Raw genomic sequence first — 23,509 nt, forward strand, 5'->3', positions numbered from 1 at the left:
AAACCCCAGAGCTCTGGGACCAGCCTCAGGTTTTCAGGTGATCTGGGTTCCCGCCGAGCTGAGCTGGCAGTAACTGGCCCAGAGATGGAGCCAGTCCTGGGTCCAGAACACTCGTGGGGTGTGCCTCTCTTGCTGCGTGTGGGTACTGTGGTCTCTGTGGGCCAAATCCCCTCTTCTGAGCTCCGGCACTAGGCCCCCAGGAGCCCCAGGGAACTGAAGCCAAGGCGAGGGGAGGCGCCCACTGCCTCGGAGATGAGGGTGTGTGTGGAGGGAGGGTCCCAGCCTAGGAGGAAGCTGCCAGAACACTCAGCCCTTTCTCCAGAGGGCCCCTTTGCCGCTGCCTGGGCTCCACCCTCCCATCCTTCAGGAAAGCTCCCCGCTCTCGCCCCAGCCCCAGCGCGGCTGGAGCTGCTGGGCTGGATTATCTGCCTCCCCTGGGTCCTGGGTGTGGGCTCCCTCTCCCTCCCCCCGGCTCCCAGGGCAGGGGCAGTCAGCCTCCTTCCTCCTTTGATTATGGTTGGATCCCTCTCATGGAATCTTTCCAAAGAAGCGACCGAACAGGATTCCATAGGGGTGGAAGGAAAAAAGAGACCGACCCTTCCTTGGCGGAAGCTGTCCTGACCCAGGGATGCCAGACAGACTGGGTTCCTGATGCTGCTTGGAGCTGTGACAGTGGGGTCAGGGCCACAGGTCAGGCCTTGAGAGGAGTGGTGGGTCGGCCCCGCGCTGTGTGAGTGTCCCACGTGCTGCCTGGAATGGAGCTGATCCCAAAGCTTTGCTCTTTTTTTACTTATAAGAGAGGGAGCACAAGTTGGGGAGGGGCAGAGAGAGAGGGAGACACAGAATCCGAAGCAGGCCCCAGGCTCCGAGCCGTCAGCACAGAGCCCGACGCGGCGCTCAAACTCACGGACCGCGAGATCATGACCTGAGCCGAAGTCGGACGCTTAACCTACTGAGCCACCCAGGCGCCCCCGTTCCAGATTCTTAAAAATACCTTCCCTCCCACTGCCTCTCCCCACCCCCCACCTCTCTCAAAATCCTGTGCGTTCTATATACCCTTTCAAAGAAAGCCCAGAGTTGGCAGTGTCCTGAAATGGCTGTACATATTCAAGGCAGCCAGCCCACAGGTCAGGACAGCCAGGGGCCTGGGCAGCGAGGGCTTGGGGGGACGCCCGGCTGGCCAACCCACTAGATGTCACTTACCCATGTCATCACTGTCTGAAAAAGATCTTGCAGTCTGACTGCCCAGAGCCCGCAGCCAACCCTCACCCCTGACCGTGCACTAGGTCCTGACCTCTGAGGGTGTGGGCACTCCCTGAGCTCTCTTTGGCAGGGGGGCAGGTGTGTACAAGAACTCAGATGAGAGTTCAAAGGCCAAAGTGTCAGCCTTGATTTAAACAGTTGTTCAGGGCGTGCGTGGCTGGTTCAATCAGAGGAGCGTGTGACTCTTGACCTTGGGGTCGTGGGTTCAAGCCCCATGCTCGGTGTAGGGGTTACTAAAAAAAATAAATTGAAATGAAATGAAATGAAATGAACGTCTGTTCAGGATCAACCGCACCAGAGATCGCCCATGTGTATGAAGTTCATCTGTCCTAAATCAGGGCGGCCGGGGATCCCGTCCTCTCGCCTCGACAGGGCAAGAGCCTTCATGGCCCTCTGTCCCCATTCTGTCCCCTCGCGGCCGCCCAGGGCTGGGAGGGGGTCCTTTACACCTCAGTCAGTTCAAACCACGCCTTTGCTCAAATCCCTGTAATGGCTCTGTCTTGTGCAGCTATAAGCCGAATCCTTACAGCGGCCGAAGGTTCATACTTCCTCCCTCCGTCCCCCCTGCCCACCGACCCCACCTCCTATCACTTGCCCCTGGGCTGGCTCTGCTCCTGAACACACCAAGTGTCCTCCTGCCTCAGGTCCCTGGCACCTCTCACTCTCCCTGGAATGTTCTTCCCCAGATTACACGACTGCTTCCTTCACTGTTTTCAGGTCTCTGCTCCTATGTGCTGTCCTCAGAGACGACTTCTGTAAACAGCCCGTCTACAAAGCGCATGTGCGTATATGTCCGTCTCCGTCCTCACTGTTCCTCGTGTCACTTGTGGCCCCTGGCCGCAAGGGAAGCCCACGTGGGCTGTGCTGGCCTACAGCAGAGTCTGGCACACAGTTGGTGCTCAATAAACATCTCTTGGACAAATGAATGAAGAGTAAGCAAATGACTTCAGCCACAAGCAGTGACTATTAAGGCGGAAAGAAACAATCGGTTGCACCTTTCATTAGCAGTCTTGTTCTTTTTTAACTTTATTTATTTATTTAGAGAGAGAGAATCCCAAGCAGGCTCTGCACTGTCAGCCCAGAGCCCCACGGGGGGCTTGGCCTGAGCTGAAATCAAGAGTTGGACACTCAACTGACTGAGCCACCCAAGCACCCAGTACCCTTGTTGATTTCATCATTTACTTAGTTGTCCTGGATAAGCGCACGAAGGAAGTACTTTGACAAAAATGAGGTCTGAAAACGAGAGTGGCCCCGCCCTAGCCAGGAGAGCTCCAGATTCTTCACGCTCCTCAGTGACGCCTCAGCCCCCCTTTTAGAAATGCCATGTGCTTGCGGGCGCCTGGGTGGTTCGGTTGGCTAAGCATCAGACGCTCGATCTCGGCTCAGGTCATGATCTCGGGTTCGTGAGTGGGAGCCCCGCAGAGGGCTCTGCACTGGCAGGAGACTGCTTGGGATTCTCTCTCTCCCGATCTCTCAATAAATAAATAAACCTAAAAAGAAATGCCATATGCTTATGGCCACATCTGCCCGGGTCACTGAAGATCCAACTCAGGCTCCGCCCTGACCGGGTCTCTGAGCCTGCAGCGGGCCACAGCGGGTCTCTGACTCGCATCCAACAGCTTAGCCTCTCGGGGCCGCAGCTCCTTGGGCTCCAGCACACCCCAGCCTCCGTCTGCAGCCCGCCCGGCCCCGACCATGTAAACTCTCCACTTCTCAATGTGGACTGCCCAAAGAGTGAGGCCAGAAAGAGCCAGGACAGCCAGCCAGTGCAAACTCAGGTTCTGACGTCACCCAGGACCTCTGCCCTTTCTTGCGTCCTCCGTCAGCTCACTCTCTTGTCTCCATGGCTGTGCCAAACGTCTGTTCCCTGGTTTGTGGCCCATGCTCTTCTTGGACTTAGTAAGCCATCCAGGTCACCAGGTGCTGCCTGGGAACATACCCATCGGCCCCACCCTTGCCTCTTTCTTTTGGTCCCAGAAGACAAGGCACCCCTGTTCCTGGACAAGGCTAAGCTCAAGACGCCATCTCCTCAGTCTTTTGGGACCCGCTGTAGTGCCCACCTTCCTCAGCACTTGTGGTCCACAGCTTTGCTGGCAGCATCTTCAGACCACTCTCCAGATCGCCACCCTCCAGATCCCTCCAGATCCCTGCCCTCCAGATCCCTCCAGATCGCCACCCTCCAGATCCCTCTGGATCACCACCCTCCAGATGCCTCCAGATCGCCGCCCTCCAGATGCCTCCGGATCGCCACCCTCCAGATCCCTCCGGATCACCACCCTCCAGATCCCTCCAGATCACCACCCTCCAGATCCCTCCAGATCCCTGCCCTCCAGATCCCTCTGGATCACCGCCCTCCAGATGCCTCCGGATCGCCACCCTCCAGATGCCTCCTGATCGCCACCCTCCAGATCCCTCCGGATCACCACCCTCCAGATCCCTCCAGATCACCACCCTCCAGATCCCTCCAGATCCCTGCCTTCCAGATCCCTCCAGATCGCCACCCTCCAGATCCCTCCAGATCACCGCCCTCCAGATGCCTCCGGATCGCCACCCTCCAGATCCCTCCAGATCACCACCCTCCAGATCCCTCCAGATCACCACCCTCCAGATCCCTCCAGATCCCTGCCCTCCAGATCCCTCTGGATCACCGCCCTCCAGATGCCTCCGGATCGCCACCCTCCACATCTCTCCGGATCACCGCCCTCCAGATCCCTCCGGATCACCACCCTCCAGATCCCCCCGGATTGCCGCCCTCCAGATCCCCCCGGATCACCGCCCTCCAGATCCCTCCAGATTGCCGCCCCCACCTCTCCCCGCCCCCACCGCAGACACTGCTCAGATGAAAGGCACCAAATTGATACAAATAACAGGGCCCTTCCTTGGCTCTCATCTTACTGGTCCTCTGTGTGGTGTCTGATACCATCCCCTCCCTCCTGGAAAGCCTCCTCTGGCCCATCTGATGGCCTCCCTTGGGCCTTCCTCCGGGGCTTGTAGGAACAGCATCCCCAAGCCTCTGGTCTTGACCTCGTGCTCTCCTTTATACACTTTTCTATGTGACGCCCTCACCCCCATCTGAGGCGCCCCCCGCTGTTGCCCTGTCGTCCCTAAGCTGCCGGCCCCAGCTCTTTCCCCCCCGCTGAGCTGCAGTCTGGTGTCTTCTGAGTCAACCCAAGTTGGCCTCCTCAGAAGCCCGCTCTTCTGCCCGCCGCACGCACCACCCTCACGGCTGACGGCACCACTGTCTCTTCCTGCAGCTCAGAAAGAGCAAGACGGCCTCTGATCTTCTCGCCCTGCTCTCTAGGTCATGTTGATTCCACCTCCTCAGGGACGCTCAGGTGCACCCTCCTGCCTCATGGACCCAGGCCTCGGTCACAGCTCACCCGGGCTCGTCCACAGAACCCCTCTCCTGAGAGGCCCTTCTCCAATCCTGCTTCCATCTGGCTGCCAGCAGCGTCTTCCTAAAACACAAATGTGACCACATCACTCCCCAGCTTTAAATCCCGCAACGGCCCCGGACAGCTTGCCACTGAAATGGATTTACTGGCTTCTCTTTTTCAGACTGTAAGCAGCTGGGGGACAAAGACCATGCCGCTTCCCTGGGGTCTGCCACAGGACCTGGCACACAGCAGGTGCTTCGTCGATATCCGAGCAGGATTCCAAGTCTCATCAGGTGCCGCCCGGACGGGTTAAGAGCAGAGTAGGGCAGCGGTTAAGAGCGGAGGCTTCAGGCACAGCTGGCAGGTCCGAGTGCCAGCGCCAACCCCCAGCTATTTGGCCTGGGCGCGATTTCTTATCGTTTGTCAACCTAGGCTTCCTTGAGTGCTGTCCTAGAACAGCACCGCCTACCTTCCCGAGAATGGCACGGTGTGCCTCCAGGACTTAGCACAGTGCCCGACACAGGGACACAGTCAAAGAGCAGGGGCTGTTGTCATTATTATCGATGGCGACCATTAGTTACCCATCAGGGGTAGAAAAGAATCCCAGGATCTTAATGCTGGAGTCCTTAAGCCCCAGAAGGAAACCGACAGCCACCAATGCGGAATGCGGTGAAACCAAACTTAAAACATGTTATCAGTAACTTGTATCAGTATCAGTATCAGTATCAGTACAGGGTATCTTGCTCTTCTGCCTGGGCTGAGGGCTTGCTCTGCAGAGTAAATGCAAGTGCTCTGTGAGCAACAGTGTAGACAGAAGATACACAGCGCAGACAGGACATACTCGCAGACACACCTGGCGTATTTCACACCTGCGTATGGTCTCCCAACACGGACTCGGGCTGACGCACCTTGGGGCAAGTTCATAATTACAGTCCTGTTGTGCTTCCCCATTGTCAGCTGTAATCATCTGTTAAACCAGAAACCAAACAGCTCCTCCTCGCAGCCTTCGCTACGGCCATCAGTGGAGACAGGGCGGCACGATCACCTCAAATTCCCACACACACCGCCCTGCCCCTATCGAGAACCGCTTTGCTAAGGTTCAGGCCGTTGAGACGCCGTTGGCAGGGTCCACTTCTCACACGCTGCCCTTTGCTGGCCTCACCCGCAGAAGGGGTCCCTGAATCAGAACACGTCCTTCCTCTACGAAGAGAAAGCGTTGGAAGAGCCCGTGTTTTGCCGCAGTTCGGGCAAAACGCTTGCTGATTGGAATTCGGGCAGCAATCTGCAAGGGGCTGGCCACCCTCTTGGAGGAAGCCAGGCCCCTGGGGACAGAGGAGCAGAGAAGGAAGAGGACTTAAGGAGGCACCCTTGCGGGGCGAGCTGGGCTCCACCCAGAAAGTGTGAGGAGAGAAAACGCTGAGGAAAACGGTCACAAGGTCCTCTGGTCCCCAGGTTCTTCGTGGTGAGCAGAAGACAGCTCTTTCCAGCGTTGACCGAGACCAGGTGCCTTTCAGGACATGGGGGTGCGGTGGGGTGGAGAGGAAGTGCAAGGGTCAGCTGCTGTTTACCCAGACACCCACAAGGCCAAGTCCAGCCGACATGTACCCCCAAAACTGAACTCAACTGAGATTTTTCGTCTCCCACCTTAACTGATTAAAACGTAACTAAGACTTGCCTTCAGCGTATTCCCGGTTTTGGGCGTGGCCCTCCTAGATCATTCCCACCTAGACCTAGAGGTCTGTGTGAGGGCGCCTGGTACGTCTCTGCAGTGTCACGGACGTTCCGTGTGTCAGGCTCAGCAGGAACCAACTTGCTCTGAGCTCCAGAGCTGCCTGTGCAAGTGGGTCCCGCGGTGCAGGACAGGACGGCAAGGCCACGTCTGAAGTCCGGGTTGGCTGCAGGAAATTCCCTTCTACCGGCAGCCGTGACCGTAGCCCTGCCCCTGGAGCCGAAGCAGCCACTCGAGGGGCACAAGCCACACAAGAGTGTGGAGGCCGCACTCTCTCAAGACTGTGCACAAAGCAATCCCAGACACGAGGTCAGACCCGTGACTCACCTTCCCAGGAGGGCGTGTGCCACCGAGGAAGCGCTGGCAGGACCGACCAGGCTGGCGTCACCCAGCACCCTCCCGCCCCTGCTCCGTCCCTCCCGCGTGCCCACCCTGAATTGCTCTACTGGTCACACACCCGTGTGTGAAGGTGTCTGCGTGGCTTGGGGCACCGCTGCAGGCGTGCTCGATTCATGGTAGGGGTGGGGACCGGGCACCAGAGCACACGGGCCACACAAGAGGGCTTAGTCGGTGCTTCCTGGTGACTTCTGGCCAAAAAGGGCCCAGTTAGCGCCGTCCACAGAGATCCTGGACCCCTCACAGAATCACAGCCCTGTGAGACCTTGTCACAGAGACTTTTTTCAAATAGGCTCTACGCCCAACGTGGGGCCTGAACTCCCAATCCCGAGATCTAGACTTGCACGCTCTAACAACTCGAGCCAGGTGGGCGCCCCACCTGGTGACAGAGCTTTTTAGCGTAAACTGAAAAAGAAAACAGCACACGAGTGTTTTTCCATTATAAAAATTTATCAAGGGAATAATTTGAGTCCTTCACGGCTTGTTTTAATGAAGTAAAAGACTAAAAACCATGAAAACACTTTAAGTTCTTTTTTAACCTACCAAGTGGGATCTAAATTAAATAAATCCTCTAACACTTTAGGAGAGACGTTGCTTTTCCCAAATCAGAAAAATGGATCTCCAAGTCCCACTCTCCTGCCCGTAAGAACTGAACCTCACCAGGGATGGCTCCCCTAAGGACGGGCGCTATGTCTCCGATGCAGACAAGGCCAAGGGCAGAGTCTGTGACACGCGGTGTGACCAGCCAACCAGCGCGCTTCTGACCGCGAAACAGGGCACTGCTATTTACGCGAGGACCAAAGGCATAAAACGGACATGCGGCCACCCTAGTGATAAGGCAGTCTGGGAAACGGTTCCCAGTATGCCCCGCCCCTCGAAGTCAAAAGGCCCGCCTGGAGCCAAGCACCTGGGACCCGCAGGTAGCACCATTTAGGAGGGAAACAGTCCAGGGCTGGTCCTGACACGGAGGCTTCCTCCCTCCGCGGGATTCTCAACCAGACACGACACGACACCGGAGGTGAAATTTCAATGAATACTAAGTCTGGGGTGGAGCCGGTCTCTCCCGGTTGGGGCAGCGAGACGGGCCGCTGCCCAGTCCTGCTGCCCGGTCCTCCCGGGCACGGTGCTGCTCTCCACCTCTCGTCACCGGCGCCTCCGCGGCCGCTAGTCCTTTGGGGGATTCTGGGCCAGGTGCTGTTCCCACTCGACTTCAACCAACTTGTACAGCTCCATGGTGGCCTGAGCGTCTTCCACGGAGGAATGCCCGCTTTTCCCAACCTGGACGCCGGAGGAAGAGAAGAACGTGAAGCCACAGAGAGAGACTACGGCTTTCCTTCCCAACTGGCTCTCCGTGGCCCCCGGGGTGCAGGTGCTTCTGCAGAGTCTGTGGGCTGCGAAGGCCGAACTCCGGTGGGGTCTAGTCCCCACCCCATCTCAGAGGCTCCACTCCCACCCTAATGGCTCAGCCCTTCCTGTGGACGCAGGTGCTCGTCAGTCTACGCCCGGCCAGCACAACGCACCAGATGGCCGCCAGGCCTTCCGAATCTTCCAGCTTCCCCAGTGCCTAACCACGCTCTACGCGACGCGTGGCCCCTCCTCCTCCGGCCAGGCAGGCCGCCCTCCTCTGAGTGCAGACGCGTAGACCACGCAGGGGGTCCCGGCACCCACTCTGCGGACTTCTGGACACCACCACGTGCTCTCCTCTCTTCCTCTCTTCTCAGTTAGGGCTTTGCACCCACCTGAAGGCTCTTCCCTGTCCCGAGCACCCTCTGTGATGCTCTGGGACGGGAGCTGTCACCCCACGTACAGATGGAGAGTCTACCGGGCCCCTTGGTCCAAAGCTCTTCCCATCAGAGCAGCCCGCCCACACCTCTCTACAATCAGAGCAATTCTGGGGCCAGAGCCTGGAGCAAGGCCGCACGGAGGGCGCCCCCAGCGTCCAAGCCACGGGCCTGGCTGCACTGGGGAGACACTACCTGGATGTCCCGGTTCAGAAGCTTCTTCGTGAGACACTTGAGGGACACGGTGGCGTTCTCTGGGCACTCGGCCTTCCGGTTGAGGGGCGGGATGTGGGAGGTGTCGCGGGTGAGAGACTTGGGGTGCGAGTACTGAAGGGCTTTGAAGTCGTTGTGGATGGCATGCCCCACCACTATCTTCCCTGTGAGGATCTTCAAGATCTGAAACAGGAACAGAGGCGGCGCTGGCGAGGAGGTGGCAAAGCCCCTACAAGCCCAACGTGGCCATGGGTCCTTCTAGGCCCTTTTCTCCAAGTGCTCACCTGGCTCATCCTTGAAACGCCCTCTCCCACCAGGCTTCTTCCACCCGAGGCCCAGCTCCACGCCCCGAGGTGAAAGCAGCTACCACCCAAGACGACCCCGCCGCACGATGACGGTAACCCCGTCCGGACTTACACCCCCAACGGCTCCTTATCTTCTAACTTCCATTCCAGCGACAGACCGATTTGCCTCCGTCCCAAATCACACTCAGGCCTGAGATGCTCACGTAACTATCCAGGTCGGTTCTGGCTCGCTACGTGAAGACCTTTGACCCCTACCATATGCTGGCCTGAGACAGGAGGCTTGGACAGATGGGGTCAGAGATGGGCTCCAGGGAGGTGACAGAAGCCCCAAATTGTACACAAAGTTACGTACATGGGGTTTTTTTTTGGGGGGGGGCGGGGAGGGTCTACGGTTTCCATCCGACTCTGGAAGGCCCTACGAGCTACAAAAGCTTCAGAACCTCTTGCAGACTGAGTCCGCGTGCGCCAACCCCCGGCCTTCAGCTCTCCCCACTCACTCACCAGCTGCCCTGGAACCTTATTCCCGTGAGCCTCAGAAGCAAAGACCTTCTCGCCACCGCAGGATCTTAAAGCGTGAGGGCAAACCGGCAACGAGGACAACCAAAGAATACGCCACCAGCTCTGAAGGCCGTTCCCCCGATGGGTCCCGAACAGGTTGTGAACAAGAACTAAAGCGCCCTGACTGGGACACGGCCGGCAGGAAGCCCTGGAAGCGGCAGACCCTGTGAACGGGGCTCTCGGCCCGGCCTGAGCGCTGGGGGATCACTTTAGGACAAGAGCCCCGCGGGAGCGCCACGAGCCAGGCAGGTGCGGGCTCCTAAGGGCACTCTGCGCCCCGCCACACCCTCCCCACCTTCCGCCTCTCCCAAGCGCGGCTCAGGGGTGCCCTGGTGCGCAGGCTCAACTCCTCTCGGGTTCTTTCTAAGATCCAGCCCCCTCCCCTCTGCTGAACCGCCTCCAACTGACTGCAGGCGCATGAAGAACGCCAGCGGAACACAGAGTGTCTAGAGAAAGCAAAGAGCAGGGGGTTGAAGTGGCAGAGAAGTGGACCAAGAGCGCCCTCTGGAGGCCTCCCACGACCAGCTGGCTTCCTCTTCTTCACCTCAGGTTCACCTTCCTTTTCCCGTCCCTCTGTGGAGCTCCCTGCGGCCGGTGAGGAGGCTTGCTCAGCGAGCGAGGTGAGAACCCAACACGACAGCCCTGTGTCGTCTGTCGCAGCTGTCGCTTCGGCACACCCGACCCAGGTACGCGAGTCACCCCTGCTCCCACCAAAACCGCCAGCACCTCCCACGCTAGGCAGGAAGCCCTCCCCACTCTCCCCGAAGACATGGAGCGTTTCCCCCTCCCCCCCTCTCCGCCATCCGTGCCTGGGGCTCTGTCCCTCAGTGGTTACTTCTCTGTACGGATTCCCAGTTCCCCAGACAAGGATTCGACCGGAAAGCGAACAGTCTCAGCCAACCAAGTTCCCTCCACCAGCTAACTGTAGCTTTCTGGACTCCCACCGCTCTGCCCCAGCAGGAAGCCCTCTTTCCGCGGCGATCCACTCCCTCCTTCCCTCCTCCCCATCCTCTGGCGCCTTCCTAGAGTGACATCCTTTGCTGAAAAAATGACGCGGACCTCAGCCCACCGGCCTCGCCACTACCATCGGACCCCAAGCCTCTCACCTGGCTCCGAGCGACCTTGAAGGGTGTGGCATTCACCATGTGCTGCTTCCGGATGCCACTCCATCTGGTCCGGTAGTCCACGATGTGGCAGGGGGGGAGGACGTACTCATCATAAAGCACATCTCCGTGGTAGTTGACGATGCTACATCGAGCCAAGGAACTGACGTGCCCCTTGGGTCCTGTGCCCACCATCTCGCAGTCAATCGCCACCATTTTCCCTGGTGTCTTCTGCGACGCTCCGGAGCATTTATTCTCCAAACGAGATTGGGTGGAGTTCTGTGGGGCGTTTTTCTGAGTAGGGTTCTTCTGGGGGCCCTTCTTCTGGGAGCGAGCTGGGTGGCTCCTAGTCTTTGGAAGAGCACTCTGGAACTCCCCCAGCAAGTCTACTTTGGCCACGACAGACCCAGCCTTCTGTGAAGGGGCAGGGGTCAGCCAAGGCACCGCAGCTTTCCTGTCCAGGGACTGCTCTGGTCCGCTGCTGGAGGCGGCGGTCTTCTTCTTTGGAAGGGGAGAGACCTTCCAAGTGCCATCCACCCTAGGAGCTTCCCCTTTCTTCGGAGGGTCTGGGTGCAGCTTAGGCACCTTGCTAGGGTGCTGGTTCTTCTTATTCAGAAAACCTCTCCGTTCCAAGAACCTCCTCTTCTTGACAAATTTTCGGTGCTTGGCATTCCCCTCTAATGCCTTTTTGGGGGGAGGTTCACCGAAATCCAAATTGAGGAGTAAGGTAGACATGAGGACAGTGGACGGCGGGAGAGCACTTGCGAGGAGCGGCTTACTGACGACAGGAAGATAGAGGCCTCATCTTCTGCTGAATCCCACAGGCCAACGTCTGGAGGTCTGTAGGACACCCTGGGGAAGAGAGTAATCCTGACAACGGAGCCCATAGGCCCCGTGAAACAGTAAGACCCATCTCCGGACGACTTAAAGCTGGAAAGACATCAGAGCGACCGCCCAGAACAGGTACGAATCTGTAATGTGAAATAATGTCAGGGGCACGGTCTGCGCCAGGAAGCTTCGGTTCTAGCGCGGCCCCACAATTCACCAGCCACAGCGTCTTGAGAAGGCCACTTCCCCTCCCAAGAGCTCAGTCTCGTTCGCACCCGGAGGGGGCTGTAGGGCCAACCACCTCGAACTCTGCGTCTGGAAAGCCAGAACAGTGGAGCTGTACCATCCGCCCGCGAGGGCCTCTGGATTACCCAGGCATCCCCGCGCGGCTCCAGGCGGGGGACCACCACACGCGTCTCACGCCGGTCCTTCTCCCGACAAAGGCCCTCTGACCACACACACCCGCTGGGTGAACCGAGGCTTAGGGCCCCCTACGTCGGCGAGCACGCCGGGGGTCCCAGCCACCGAGAGCGACCCCCCGCGCCCACACCTACCTCCTCGCCGGCCCAGCTTAGAGCGAAAGCGCCCGGAACCGGAGGCGGAAGTCGGCGCGCGCCGGCGAGGCCCGGGCCGGCAGGCTCGCGGGTTGGACCGCGCCGGGGGCCGACGCGCACGCGCCCGCAGCGCCCCCGCCTCCGGGAGCGAGGCCAGGGACTCCGAGCGCGTGGGCAGCGGCAGCGGCGGCGGCGGCGGCGTCGGGGGCGGCGGGGGCGGGATGCGCTCCCCGGCCCCTCTAGCCCCGTGGAGGTACAACTCGAAGGCAGGGAGGCCGAGCCCCGGGGGAGGTACCGCCCCCACTTCCGGGGGAGGAGGGAAGTGCGCGGGGAAGGGCGGGCCTGGGCGCCGCGCCACGCCTCTGTGACGTAGTGCGCGGCGCCCCGCCCCAACTTACCCCACGTGTGCGCGACGCCGCCCGCTTGGCGCTGGGGAACGTCGCGACCTGTGACGTCAGGGGACGCATTCCGTCTTCCGCCCCAGCCGCAGACCCCCGCGGGGCACTGACCCTGGCTACCCGCTCGGCTCGTTCTCGCTCCTGACGCCACCAGCTGGACCCCGGGATGCCGGGCGTCTCCGCCCGCGGCCTCTCTCACGAGGAGAGGAGGCAGCTGGCGGTGAACCTCACCCGTGTGCTGGCGCGCTACCGTCCCATCCTGGACGCCTACATCATCGTGAGGCCACAGGGGTGTGGGCGGGGTGCTGCCGGTTGTGCGGTTGGCTGGGTGCCCGTGGCAGGGGCAGAACCTGGAGAGGTGGCTTCTACTCTCTTTTTTTCTATGGGTTTCGGTCTGTGGTCTGTACAAGAAAGGGTTAAAACTGGGGTTACTCCCTCCCGGTTTTTGAGTTGACATACGTATTAATATTTCTGGTATCTCGCTGGTTTCTCTAACTTTCCCAAGTCCAAAATAAAATGCGTGAACAACAGAGCCACGCTGCAGCTCGTTGAGCTTCCCCAGGAACCTGTGAGGTGTTCAGGAACACACGTGTTCATTGATCCGAGCTTTGCATAAAGTCCTGGTTTAGTAGCCTACTGGACAGCCACAGCTTTGGAATCAGACCGGCTTGACTGCCTCCTTTACTGTGTTAGATGGAGGCATTATTAAGAACTTCCTGCCACCTGTTTCTCAGCTGTAATAGGGATCCCTGTCTGAAGGATCGTTATGAAGAATGAGTGAGATGATGTGTAAGTGGCAACAGCATCCACTGAATCGTTCAGCCCCTCCAAGCCCAGAAGCCATTATTGATTCAACTCTTGCTTTCATTGATCAAGAGTCCAGTTCTTCAAAGCGTCCTGTTGCCTCTACCTCCAGAACAGATACTAAATTCACCCTTTGTTTCCACCTCCATTGCTACCACCCTGGGCCAAGCCACCATCATCTCTCTCCTGGACTCCTTCCTAACTGATCTCTGTGTTCACTTACTCTCCATAACCACTTCTTCATAAAGCAGCTTGATCCTCGTAAACTGGGAATCCCGGGCGCCTGGGTGGCTCAGTCAGTTGAGTGGCTAACTCATGATCTCATAGTTGGTGGGAGGGGATCCGGAGTCAGGCTCTGTGCTGACAGCGCTGAGCCTGCTTTGGAATCTCTCTCCGTCCCTCTCTGTCCCTCCCCACCCCGACCCAGGTATGCACATGCAGTCTCTCTCAAAATAAATTTTTTAAAAACGTAAGTTTGATCAGGGCACCTGGCTGGCTCAGTCCGTAGAGTTTGCTACACTCTTGATCTTGGAGTAGTAAGTTGGAGCCTCACGTTGGTGTCAAGTTTACTTGAAAAACACGTAAATCTGATCGAGACACTGCCTTGCTTCCCAGGTGCTTTGATGAAATCTTAACTCCTTACCATTATCGAAAAAGTGCTACATGATCTGTCCCCTGCTGCCTTTTGAAGGCTAGCACATTTGTCCTCTCCCACATTGACTCTACTACACCTATACTGGCCTGATTTCTGCTCTGTAAATATGGCAGGCCTCTGGGCCTTTGCACTTACTGGTCAGCCTGGAATGCTTTTCCTCCACAGGAAGGCGAAAGAAAACAGTGATTAAGGGCAAGAACTGGAGTCCAGTTGGTTTCAGATTCCAGCTCTGCTGCTTACTAGCTTTTTGACTTGGGCAAGTTACTTAACAGCTGTGTGTCAGTTTCCTTCTCTGGAAAATGCCAAGTAAAAATAGTACTTATCTCATAGGGTTGTTTGAAGATTCAATGCATTAATACATGGAAAATGCTTGGGACAGTGCCTGGCATATTAAAATATCTTATGAGTGTTTGCTACGACCTGAGTTTTTTTTTTTATCGAGGTATAATTGATAATGTAACTTTGTATTGGGGGTATAACACAGTGATTTGATATTTGTGTTGCAAAATGATCACCATGGTAAGTGTAGTGAAACACCTTTCACCTCTCAAGTTACCTTTATTGTGAGGAGAACTTCTCAGGTGTGCTGTCATCAACTTGCAAGTATGCAGTCCATCATCGTTAGCTGTGGTCGCTTTGATGTACATTACGTCTCCATGATTTATTTATTTTCACAACTGGAAGTTTGTATTTTTTGACCCTCCTCACCCATTTCGCAAGCTCCCCAGACCAGTGTTCCGTCCGTACTCTCTCAAGCTCCGTTGTGTTACCGTTTTCATTAGTGTTTGATCGTCTCTGTGGCACTTGACGTTACCTGAAATTATTTTTTTTATGGAAACTCTGCGAGAGCAAGAATCTTGTCGGGTTCATTGTTGTGTCCTCTGAGCCTAGACTAGAGCTTGGTGCGTAACCACAGCTCCAGAATTTGTGTTGAACAAACGAACAAATAAAAACACCCTGGGATAACATCTGGCATATAAAGTGTGTGATGCGTATAATGGTAGATTACTTTTTTAATGTGTTTATTTTTGAGAGAGAGAGAGAAGGGGAGAAAACAGGAGCGGGGTAGGGGCAGAGAGAGAGGGGGACGGAGGATCTGAAGCAGAGAGCCCGACACGGGGCTTGAGCTCCCCAACCATGAGATCATCTGAGCCGAAGTCAGATGCTTAACCGCTGAGCCACCCAGGTGGCCCGTGGTAGATTTTTTTGTTTTTTTTAAGTTGTTTTTTTTTTGAGAGAGAGCACAAGCAGGGGAGGGCAGAGAGAGAGGCTCCCAAGCAGGCTGCACGCTGTCAGCCCAGAGCTCCCGTGACCTGAGCCAGAATCAAGAGTCAGACGCTTAACTGGCTGAGCCACCCAGCTGCTCGGGTAACAATGGTAGATTATCAAGCGGTGATGTACTAATACCACACAGGTCAGTCACTGTGGTGGCGCAGATGCCGGAGCGAAGACGCCATCCTTGCCCTTAAGCGCAGCTGAGTAGAGAAAGCGGACACATCCGTGAGTAGGGACGCTGCTGCAAGAGAGGCGTCCAGGATGCCATCTGGGCTCCGAGGAAAGGGGAGGCAGGAGCAGGCTTCAGAGGAGAGGTGACTCGCAGGAGTAGGAGGCGCCTGCTGGCCGCAGCCAGTGGCCCTTCGTCGAGGACGGGGGAGGGCGGGGAGGGCGGCGGCCTACTGACCGCCCCCCTCCTGCCTCCTCCCTCCTCCCGCAGGAGTTCTTCACAGACAACCTGTGGGGCACACTGCCTTGGTCGTGGCGGGAGGCGCTGGATGGACTGAACCCACCACAGCTGGCCGCACAGCTGCTGGGGATGCCTGGGGAAGGAGAAGTGGTCAGGTAGGGGCAAGCGGGGCCCCGTGCCGGGGGGCCCGGGTGTCACTGTCAGGACGCGATGGAGCTATTCACTGGGGGCCCGGGCTGGCCTATCGCAGGTACGGGTCGGTGTGGCCACTCACCCTGCTGGCCCTGAAGTCCACAGCCCGTGCCCTGGCCTTTACCCGGACACCTGGGTTTCAGACCCCCTCAGAGTTCCTGGAGAACCCCAGCCAGAGCTCCCGCCTGACAGCCCCGTTCCGGAAACACGTCAGGCCCAAGAAGCAGCATGAGATCCGGAGGCTGGGAGAGGTGAGATGGCGGGCTGGAGGGGCGGGAGGGCCCCTTAAGGCTGTGGGTGGCCAGGAGGTGGGCACTTTGCACGGCCCGCGGGACCAGCCTTGGCAGGCATGGTCTGGATGCCGGGTATTTTGTGCGTCCGCCCTCTCGACGGGTAGGTTGGTGGCTGCGTCTGAACCGAGGTCTTCCTATTTTCCGCCTCCGCAGTCTGCTCAGGGCTTCATAGCAGCGCTCTCCTCCTTGTTCACACTGAGAGGAGCAAGGAGAGGAGGCTGAGCCTGGGGTCAGCACCTCCCTTTCGGTTTCTCTATCTCGTGTTCGTGGCTCCCCTGCCCTCTTCCTGTGCCCTCTGCGGCGCCTCCGCCCCCGTTGGGGGTGTTTGCCCTGGGAGCCAACACCCAGTGGCCGGGAGAGCTTTGTTCCCTCCTCTTGTAGTTGGTGAAGAAACTGAGTGACCTCACGGGCTGCACCCAGGTCGTGGATATAGGCTCAGGCCAGGTGAGTCAGACCCTTAACATTCTGGGTCTCAGGTCTGGGTGTTTCGTTGTTTGAGTCGTGGGGACGGAGAGCTGGAGGCAGGTCGTCAGGCTGCAGGCCCAGGGAAGCAGGCGCTGGGCAGTGGTGGAACTAGGCAGGGCAGGACTTGAGCCTCCTGGGGGCCCGGGACCCAGGCGTCCAGGTCACTGCTAGGGAGGCTGACAGCAGACAGGCCGCTGGACGGGACCGTCTCCACCCTCCCTGTCGTGACTCCAGGGCCATCTCTCCCGATTCATGTCCCTGGGGCTGGGGCTGACAGTGAAGAGCATCGAAGGCGATCGGAGGCTGGTGGAGAGAGCCCAGCGCCTGGACCGGGAGCTCCTGCAGGCCCTGGAGAAGGAGGAGAAGAGGAGCCCACAGGTCGGCCAGCTTTTCGTGCAGCCGGGGCTGCGGGACGAGGCCCGCTTGGCAGGCGTTGGGCACCAAGGCCGACTCCTTTCTGTTTCCGGGATTGACGGCGTGATCCCCAATCCTGCTACCCCTTTGAGGGGCCCCCGTCACCCAAACCTCCTCATACCGTAAAAGCACTTTCTGGTTACAAAGTGCTTTCCACCCTGACGTGCGCTTCTCCCAGCCACCTGTGGAGCGGCCGGTCAGGTGTTCGTTAGGCTCGTGACAGAGGGGAACCGGGACTCACAGACGAGGTTTGCAGTTGATGGTGATGGGCCCCAGAGTTCACCCAGCTCCCCCGTCCCGCGGTGCTCTCCCTCTTTGGGAAGGAGCGCAGGGGACACTCCCTTCCTGTGGCCGGAGGGGGCACAGGGACAGCAGACTTCCCACCTGCCTCTGTTCCGTCCTGCCTCCACAGGTGACCCGGGCCGGCCCTCGCCACTCCCCACACCACGTGGTTAGGTGGGTAGAGCCCACGGCCCTGTGCGAGGAGCTCCTGCTTCCCCTGGAGCCCTTGCCTCCGCGGGGGGCCCGCCTGCTGCTGACGGGCCTCCACGCCTGCGGGGACCTGAGCGTCGCCTTGCTGAGGCACTTCTCCTGCCCCGAGGTGGTGGCCCTGGCCTCGGTGGGCTGCTGCTACATGAAGTTGAGTGAGCCTGGCGGCTACCCACTGAGTCAGTGGGTGGCGGGGCTTCGTGGCTCTGAGCTGCCCTACAGGCTGCGGGAGGGGGCCTGCCACGCCTTGGAGGACTACGCCGAGCGGCTACAGAGAGCGGGCCCGGGGCTCCGCACCCACTGCTATCGGGCAGCACTGGAGACGGTCATCCGGGGCGCCCGGCCCGAGCTTCGACGGCCAGGCGTGCAAGGGATCCCCAGGGTCCACGAGCTCAAGATCGAAGAGTGAGGCTGGGGGGGGTGGGGAGGGGGACGGGCATCACGGACTGAAGGTCTGATTTCCCTCCCATCCTCACTTGTTAGTGTGAACGAAAGATCTATGGGGCGTCGGGGGGGGGGGGGGGCTCAGTTAGTTTAGGCATCCGGCTCTTGATTTCCGCTCACGCGCATCATGATCTCTGTCGTGGGCAGAAGCCTGCTTGAGGTTCTATCTCCCTCTGCCCCTCCCCTCAAAAAAAAACCAAACCACAAACAAAAGAAGATCTAAATGTGCCCAGGGAGTTGATTTTGAAGTCTGACCGGACAGCTTCTCAGAATTCTTTTAGAACCGAGTTGTCACTCTTTTGTCAGGGGACCGTCCAGGTCTTTAAGTGCTAAAACTATGGTCAGATCATTGTATAGATGATAAACTTGGGGACCAATCTGCTGCTGGACAGACAGTTCCCGGCCAGGGAAACTTAGGAAAATGCATACTAGGGTGGCAAACCCAGCAAAGCTGCCATCAGATCGGGAGCGTCCAGTCTGGGTGGGAGGGGAGGCTCCTGAAGCCAAACTGAGCGTGGTCTGTGGCTGACCCCACAGATACGTGCAGCGGGGGCTGCGGCGGGTGGGGCTGGATCCCCAGCTGCCACTGAACCTGGCTGCCCTTCGGGCCCACCAGGCCCAGGAGAACCGAGTGGTGGCCTTCTTCAGCCTGGCCCTGCTCCTGGCCCCGCTGGTGGAGACACTGATTCTGCTGGACCGGCTGCTCTGCCTTCAGGAGCAGGGTGAGGGTGGCCCACAGCAAGGACCGGGGGCTGGGGGGGCGGGGGGGGGGGCTGGAGCTCTGAGGCTCCTCCCTCCGGCCCCAGCCCCCCAGCCCCGCGGTGGGACTCAGACTAGCTGCTTCGGGTACCAGTGGGGTGGGAGATTTGTCCACGCACATTCCTGCTAAGTCGGGCTCCTCTCCCATCTTGCGTTTTAAGCAAGAACCACCCCAGGGGTGGGGTCGGTGTCTGGGGTACCCATATTCCTGGTAGAGAACTGGGTCTCTTAGACACCTCAGGCCCCCCCCCGCACAGGGAAAGGGTCTGTGCCCACAGGCCTGGCAGGGAACAGCTGAGTTCGTGATTCCTCCCTGAGTAGCCCTGCCTTTCTTCCAGGCTTCCATGCTGAGCTCCTGCCCATCTTTAGTCCTGAACTGTCGCCCAGGAACCTAGTTCTGGTGGCCACCAAGAGTCCCCTGGGTGAGGCCTTCTCTCTTCTGGAAACTGAAGACAGCTGACGAACTCCATCTGGAGTTCACCCAGAGGACCAGCCTCCTAGCTTCCTGCAACCCTGGCCTCTCCCTCCCCATGTTAACATAATACTATGTAAAAGTTTATTTTTAATTTATTAAATAAATGAAATCTTTATTTCTCTGCCACTTCTATTTTTCCACCCCTGCTCCCGCCAGCCTCCCTGACGGGTAGCATCTCGTTACTCACGGGTCTCCCAGAACCCGCAGGCCCTGTCCCTGTGGAGGCTGCCTAACTTCCACCCAGGCTGTCACAACGTAAGGACAGATGCCCCTTCCTTCAGTCCCAGAAACAGGTGCGCTGGGTTAAGGTGCCGATCTAGCAGACGCGTGTGGGGGAACTCCTGGCTCTCTCTTGGTGTCTGAAGGAGAGGTGGCCTGGACCTTCGAGGCTAAGACAAGGAGGGGGGAAGCTGATCTCCAGCTGATTCCCAGGATCAGTACCAATAGACTTTCTTGTGTCTCCGCGTCTCCTGGATCCCCATCGCCTCCATCACCTCCTCCTCCAGTGTCTTTAAACGGGGCACGTAGGTTCTTTCTAGAGCATCTTCCACTGATGTGTCTTTGGGGCCATCTATTGAGCCAGAGGAAAGAAGATGGGTGGGAAATCCCCTCCCTCCCTCTCCTCCCACCACCCCCTGTCCCCGTCTTCCTGCCCCTCACCCAGCCTCACCAGTCCAGGTTTCAGGGACGATGCCATCAGCTCTGGGAAACTCAGGTTTGGGGATGATTCTTCCTGATCTTGTGGAGACACGCACCCGCTCTCCTGCCTCCGTGAATCTCCACTCCACGTCAGTGGGTTTCCTAGTGGACAGAAGAGGTGAACCCAGCCTGGGAACCACGTCTTCCGGCTACGTGCCGCCCCAAAAAGTCAACGGCTGAAAACATGAAGGTCACCATCTTGCTGCTGCTATGTCTGTATTGGGGGTGACCCACAGGGGTCACGTCCACGAGAGGGATGGCCCCTTTCAATCTCCAGAACCTCCAACCCACCATTCCTTTTGTAGAAACGGGATCAACACTGATGCACACTCGCAGGGCGGGCAGCCCTCTGACCAGAGCCCCACGTGCTTGCCTGTCCACGGGATCCACGAGTTTGACCTGGCGGTGGAGCAGGGGTGCTTCGCTGGGGATCATGGTTCCCCGGGAATCCACGGTCTTGCCCACATAACGGTAGTGCTGTCCAAAAGAGGGGGGATATGAGAACCGGGGGTGTGAAAGGGGGCTCGCCCACCGCGGCTCGGGGCGTTCAGCCCAAGCTGGAAAACAACGTCAGCTGTCTCACTGTCCCTGCAGCTCGTCTCCTGCCTCCCTAGGCTGCTCCGAATGCGGTGACAGAGGGGACAGGCTTCCTGAGCACCCCTGAGCGCCCCATCTTCACTCACCGTGTTCAGTCCCTCCAGGACCACCCAGTTGCGCTGCCGGATGACTTGGACCACTTTGCCTTGCTTCCCAGCATCCTTGCCTTCTAGGACCTCCACCTGCAGGAAGACAGGAGGGTCAGGGAGGGGGGCCCTCACCCAGCCCCCCCACCACTCCACCTCATCCAAGGCTCACCCTGTCCCCACAGAACAGATGCCATTCTTCATCCGAGACGGGCTCCACGGCCACCCGGCGCCGCCTGGTCCCCGGAGGGTTCTTCCTCTTGTCTGCAAGAGAGCCTGGGCGGCTCATCCCATAGCGGTAGTCGCGGGGCAGAGTGACCTTGGATGCCAAGGCCAGTAGGGCAGAGAGACGCATGGCTGGAGGCTGTGAGAAATCCCCTGGCCAGGGAGGATCCAGAAACCTTCCTCGTCAGCTCTGAAGGAGACAGAAAGAAACAAGCGGGCAAAGAACATTTTTTTAAACACTTAGTCCCTTGCTCAAGGGATCTCATCTCACGGAGTCCTCACAAGATGCTATCTTCACTTCACGGATGAGGAAACAGGCTCAGTGACTTGCCGGCGGTTATAAAGCTACTACGTGAGAGAACTGACATTCAAGCCCACAACGTCTGACTTCAAAGTCCAGAAAGAGGCCAGGGACCACGCGATCTAGTCACCCCTGAATCGAGTAGACCCAAACAGGGCTTGGCGCACAGTAGATACTTAATAAACAGTTACTAGGTCGATGCAGGAACAGTGGGATAGGAAAAACACAGGTAAATGGGACAAAAAAGAGGCACAAGGCCAAGGGGCAGGCATTTCCAAGGAAAAACAGCAGAGATTAAAAAACAGTACTAAAATGTCCCTATGCCACTCACAATTCCTGAACTCAGTCAGGAAATAACCACTCCTCCTCCCTAAGGCAGCTTCTTTTCCAAAGGAAAGGGCCCCAGAAGCAGACTTTAGGATTACCAAGTCCTACATTTCCCAAATAAGTATATTTTCTAAGCCTCCCAATTTTGGATGATGGACTAAATCGGTTGGGGTGGTGAGAGAATGGAGGGCAAAAATAGTTAAGTGCTTCCATTTTTACTTATTTTTTTAAGAGACAGCAAGCAGGGGAGGGGGGCCGAGGGAGAGAGAATCCCCAGCAGGCCCCACACTCAGCACGGAGCCCGATGCGGGGGCTCAATCCAAGGACTCTGAGATCGTGACCTGAGCTGAAATCAAGAGTCAGATGCTCAACGGACTGAGTCACCCAGGCGCCCCATGAGTGCTTCAATTTACTGAGCACTTACTACCTGCCGGGTGCCGTGCTGTTTTCTTGCATCATGCGCTACAGAAAAGGATTAAGGAGGGCATCTTTAATTCTATTTTAGAACCAAGAACAGAGTCTAACTTCAAAGTACAAATAAAGTGGGGGATTCACCTTCGAATGCTCCCTCTCTGTAAAGAGAGCTTTCCTACTATTCTTACTTTCTAATCTTATACTCTAATAAAACCTTTTGCCTCCTGCTCAAAAAAAAAAAAGTACAAATAAAGTGCACTCTAATGGCATAAAGAGCTGTGGGTTCTAGTCCCTGTTCCACTACCTTACTCTATGATCCAAGGCAACCTAGCTTACAAGCTTGTGTCGTCATCCTGAAAACTTTACAGGGTTGTTGGAGTCATTCAAACTACGTTTAATATTTTATCAAAACAAAGTACAGAATAATGCGAATCGTATTATGACTTTTGGCCAAATTAAAAAATACATGTTGTGGCACAGGCTTAAATATTCATGCGAAGGCAACAGGAAACAGCCAAAGTACTTGGCTGGAGCAAGGGCACTATCTGGGGGAGCAGTGACTGTCCATCTTGCTCCTTCCCCACGACCTTTGTTTACATTTTCCCACTATGCGCCCTGGCGGGGCTGGGGGGGTGGGGACTGGTTTATCTGAACCTTCGGAGTTTTCTTCTTTATACTTCTCAATGTGAAAAAGAAAGTGCCTATGTTATCTTTAATTAGCGTTGGCCTCGATGTTCCCGTGCAGATTCAACAAATGCTTAGGAGCATAGTTAGGTGACAGCCTTAGTGCGAGGAGCCTCACGGATTACTAGCGTCTGATCTTCCCGCCGCCCTGGGAGGGAAGCTGACAGGTGCGGGTACCCCAAGGTTCGTTCCCCAGACGAGGAAACCGGGCGCTGCGGGCTACAGGGCCTGCTCTAGTTCGCAGCTGCACAGGAGCAGGGCCAGCGTTCGGCCCCAGGACGCCAGCGGGGTCGCTGCAAAAGGCCAGGCGTCGGCCACTCTAGGTCTGCAGCTCCGGGAGGAGACCCCCAGAAGCCAGCCCCTAGGCCCTGCCCTCCTCTCCCGCACACCCTGCAGGGGCTGTCCCCGGGGGGGCTTCCGCGGCGTGGCCCGGGCCCCGGTTCCAACAGTCTTCACCACCCATCCGCTCCAAGCCGCCGGAGCAGAGCAATCCCGGGCGAGTCCAGGGCGGCCACCACCACCGGGCACTCAACGCTCACCTCCGCTTCGCGCCTCGCCCCACGCTGCCGTGCCCCCCCGCCCCCCAGCGGCGTCCGCACATGCGCCCTTCGCCCTCGTCCCTCGGCTTTCTGGGAAATGTAGTCTGAATGCAGAGGGGACGCTCAAACCAACCTCGCTCTGAAAGCCGGAAGTTGTAGTCCACCGCTACGGAGCGAGCTGGAAACAGGAAATTTGGTCGGGTAGGAAAGCAAGGAACACCAAGAAGCACGTCGGGAGTTGAAGGCAGGGCAGGATAGGTGCGGCGCTCGGCGCGTCTTTGCGCACGCTCTGCGTGGAGGCCGCTGGGAACCGTAGTTCTCAGAGAGGAGGGCTCCATTTTCTAGGGGATTGTGGCTTCCTGTTCAAAGCAGAGGGCTTCCCTTTCTAGGCTGGGCTGCGGCCAGTCCTCTGCCCGCGCGCCCGTCTGCAGCAGGGGACCGGGGCACACTAAGAAACT

General features: G+C 57.9%; 3 protein-coding genes across 5 annotated transcripts; 1 reads left to right on the forward strand and 2 right to left on the reverse strand.

Annotated features, from left to right (window-relative positions):
- Positions 1-7,194: 7,194 nt before the first annotated feature.
- On the reverse strand, positions 7,195-12,263 carry ISG20L2 (interferon stimulated exonuclease gene 20 like 2). The gene is made up of 4 exons (XM_025915261.2): positions 12,108-12,263; positions 10,729-11,577; positions 8,742-8,942; positions 7,195-8,043 (listed from the first exon to the last, which is right to left on the reverse strand). The coding sequence occupies exons 2-4, from the start codon at positions 11,458-11,460 to the stop codon at positions 7,930-7,932; spliced, it is 1,047 nt and encodes a 348-aa protein (XP_025771046.1). The 5' UTR covers positions 11,461-11,577; positions 12,108-12,263; the 3' UTR covers positions 7,195-7,929.
- A 215-nt stretch (positions 12,264-12,478) lies between these two features.
- Positions 12,479-19,300, forward strand: METTL25B (methyltransferase like 25B). 2 transcript variants are annotated; one of them, XM_086694055.1, is made up of 8 exons: positions 12,479-12,782; positions 15,679-15,803; positions 15,899-16,091; positions 16,515-16,577; positions 16,833-16,976; positions 17,425-17,906; positions 18,483-18,667; positions 19,043-19,300. In XM_086694055.1, the coding sequence occupies exons 1-8, from the start codon at positions 12,672-12,674 to the stop codon at positions 19,162-19,164; spliced, it is 1,425 nt and encodes a 474-aa protein (XP_086550181.1). In that variant the 5' UTR covers positions 12,479-12,671; the 3' UTR covers positions 19,165-19,300. The 2 variants fall into 2 exon arrangements, with proteins under 2 accessions (XP_086550181.1, XP_086550182.1); XM_086694056.1 differs by having other exon boundaries at positions 12,484-13,294.
- On the reverse strand, positions 19,254-23,206 carry MRPL24 (mitochondrial ribosomal protein L24). Of its 2 annotated transcripts, none has more exons than XM_086694061.1 (6): positions 23,185-23,206; positions 20,734-20,976; positions 20,562-20,657; positions 20,252-20,355; positions 19,850-19,980; positions 19,254-19,750 (listed from the first exon to the last, which is right to left on the reverse strand). In XM_086694061.1, the coding sequence occupies exons 2-6, from the start codon at positions 20,914-20,916 to the stop codon at positions 19,614-19,616; spliced, it is 651 nt and encodes a 216-aa protein (XP_086550187.1). In that variant the 5' UTR covers positions 20,917-20,976; positions 23,185-23,206; the 3' UTR covers positions 19,254-19,613. The 2 variants fall into 2 exon arrangements, with proteins under 2 accessions (XP_086550187.1, XP_025771069.1); XM_025915284.2 differs by lacking the exon at positions 23,185-23,206 and adding an exon at positions 23,052-23,136.
- Between the last annotated feature and the right edge of the window lie 303 nt (positions 23,207-23,509).

This window comes from Puma concolor, chromosome E4, assembly GCF_028749965.1.
Source record: "Puma concolor isolate L17-30 chromosome E4, mPumCon1.1.hap2, whole genome shotgun sequence".
Classification (NCBI taxonomy): Eukaryota; Metazoa; Chordata; class Mammalia; order Carnivora; family Felidae; genus Puma; species Puma concolor.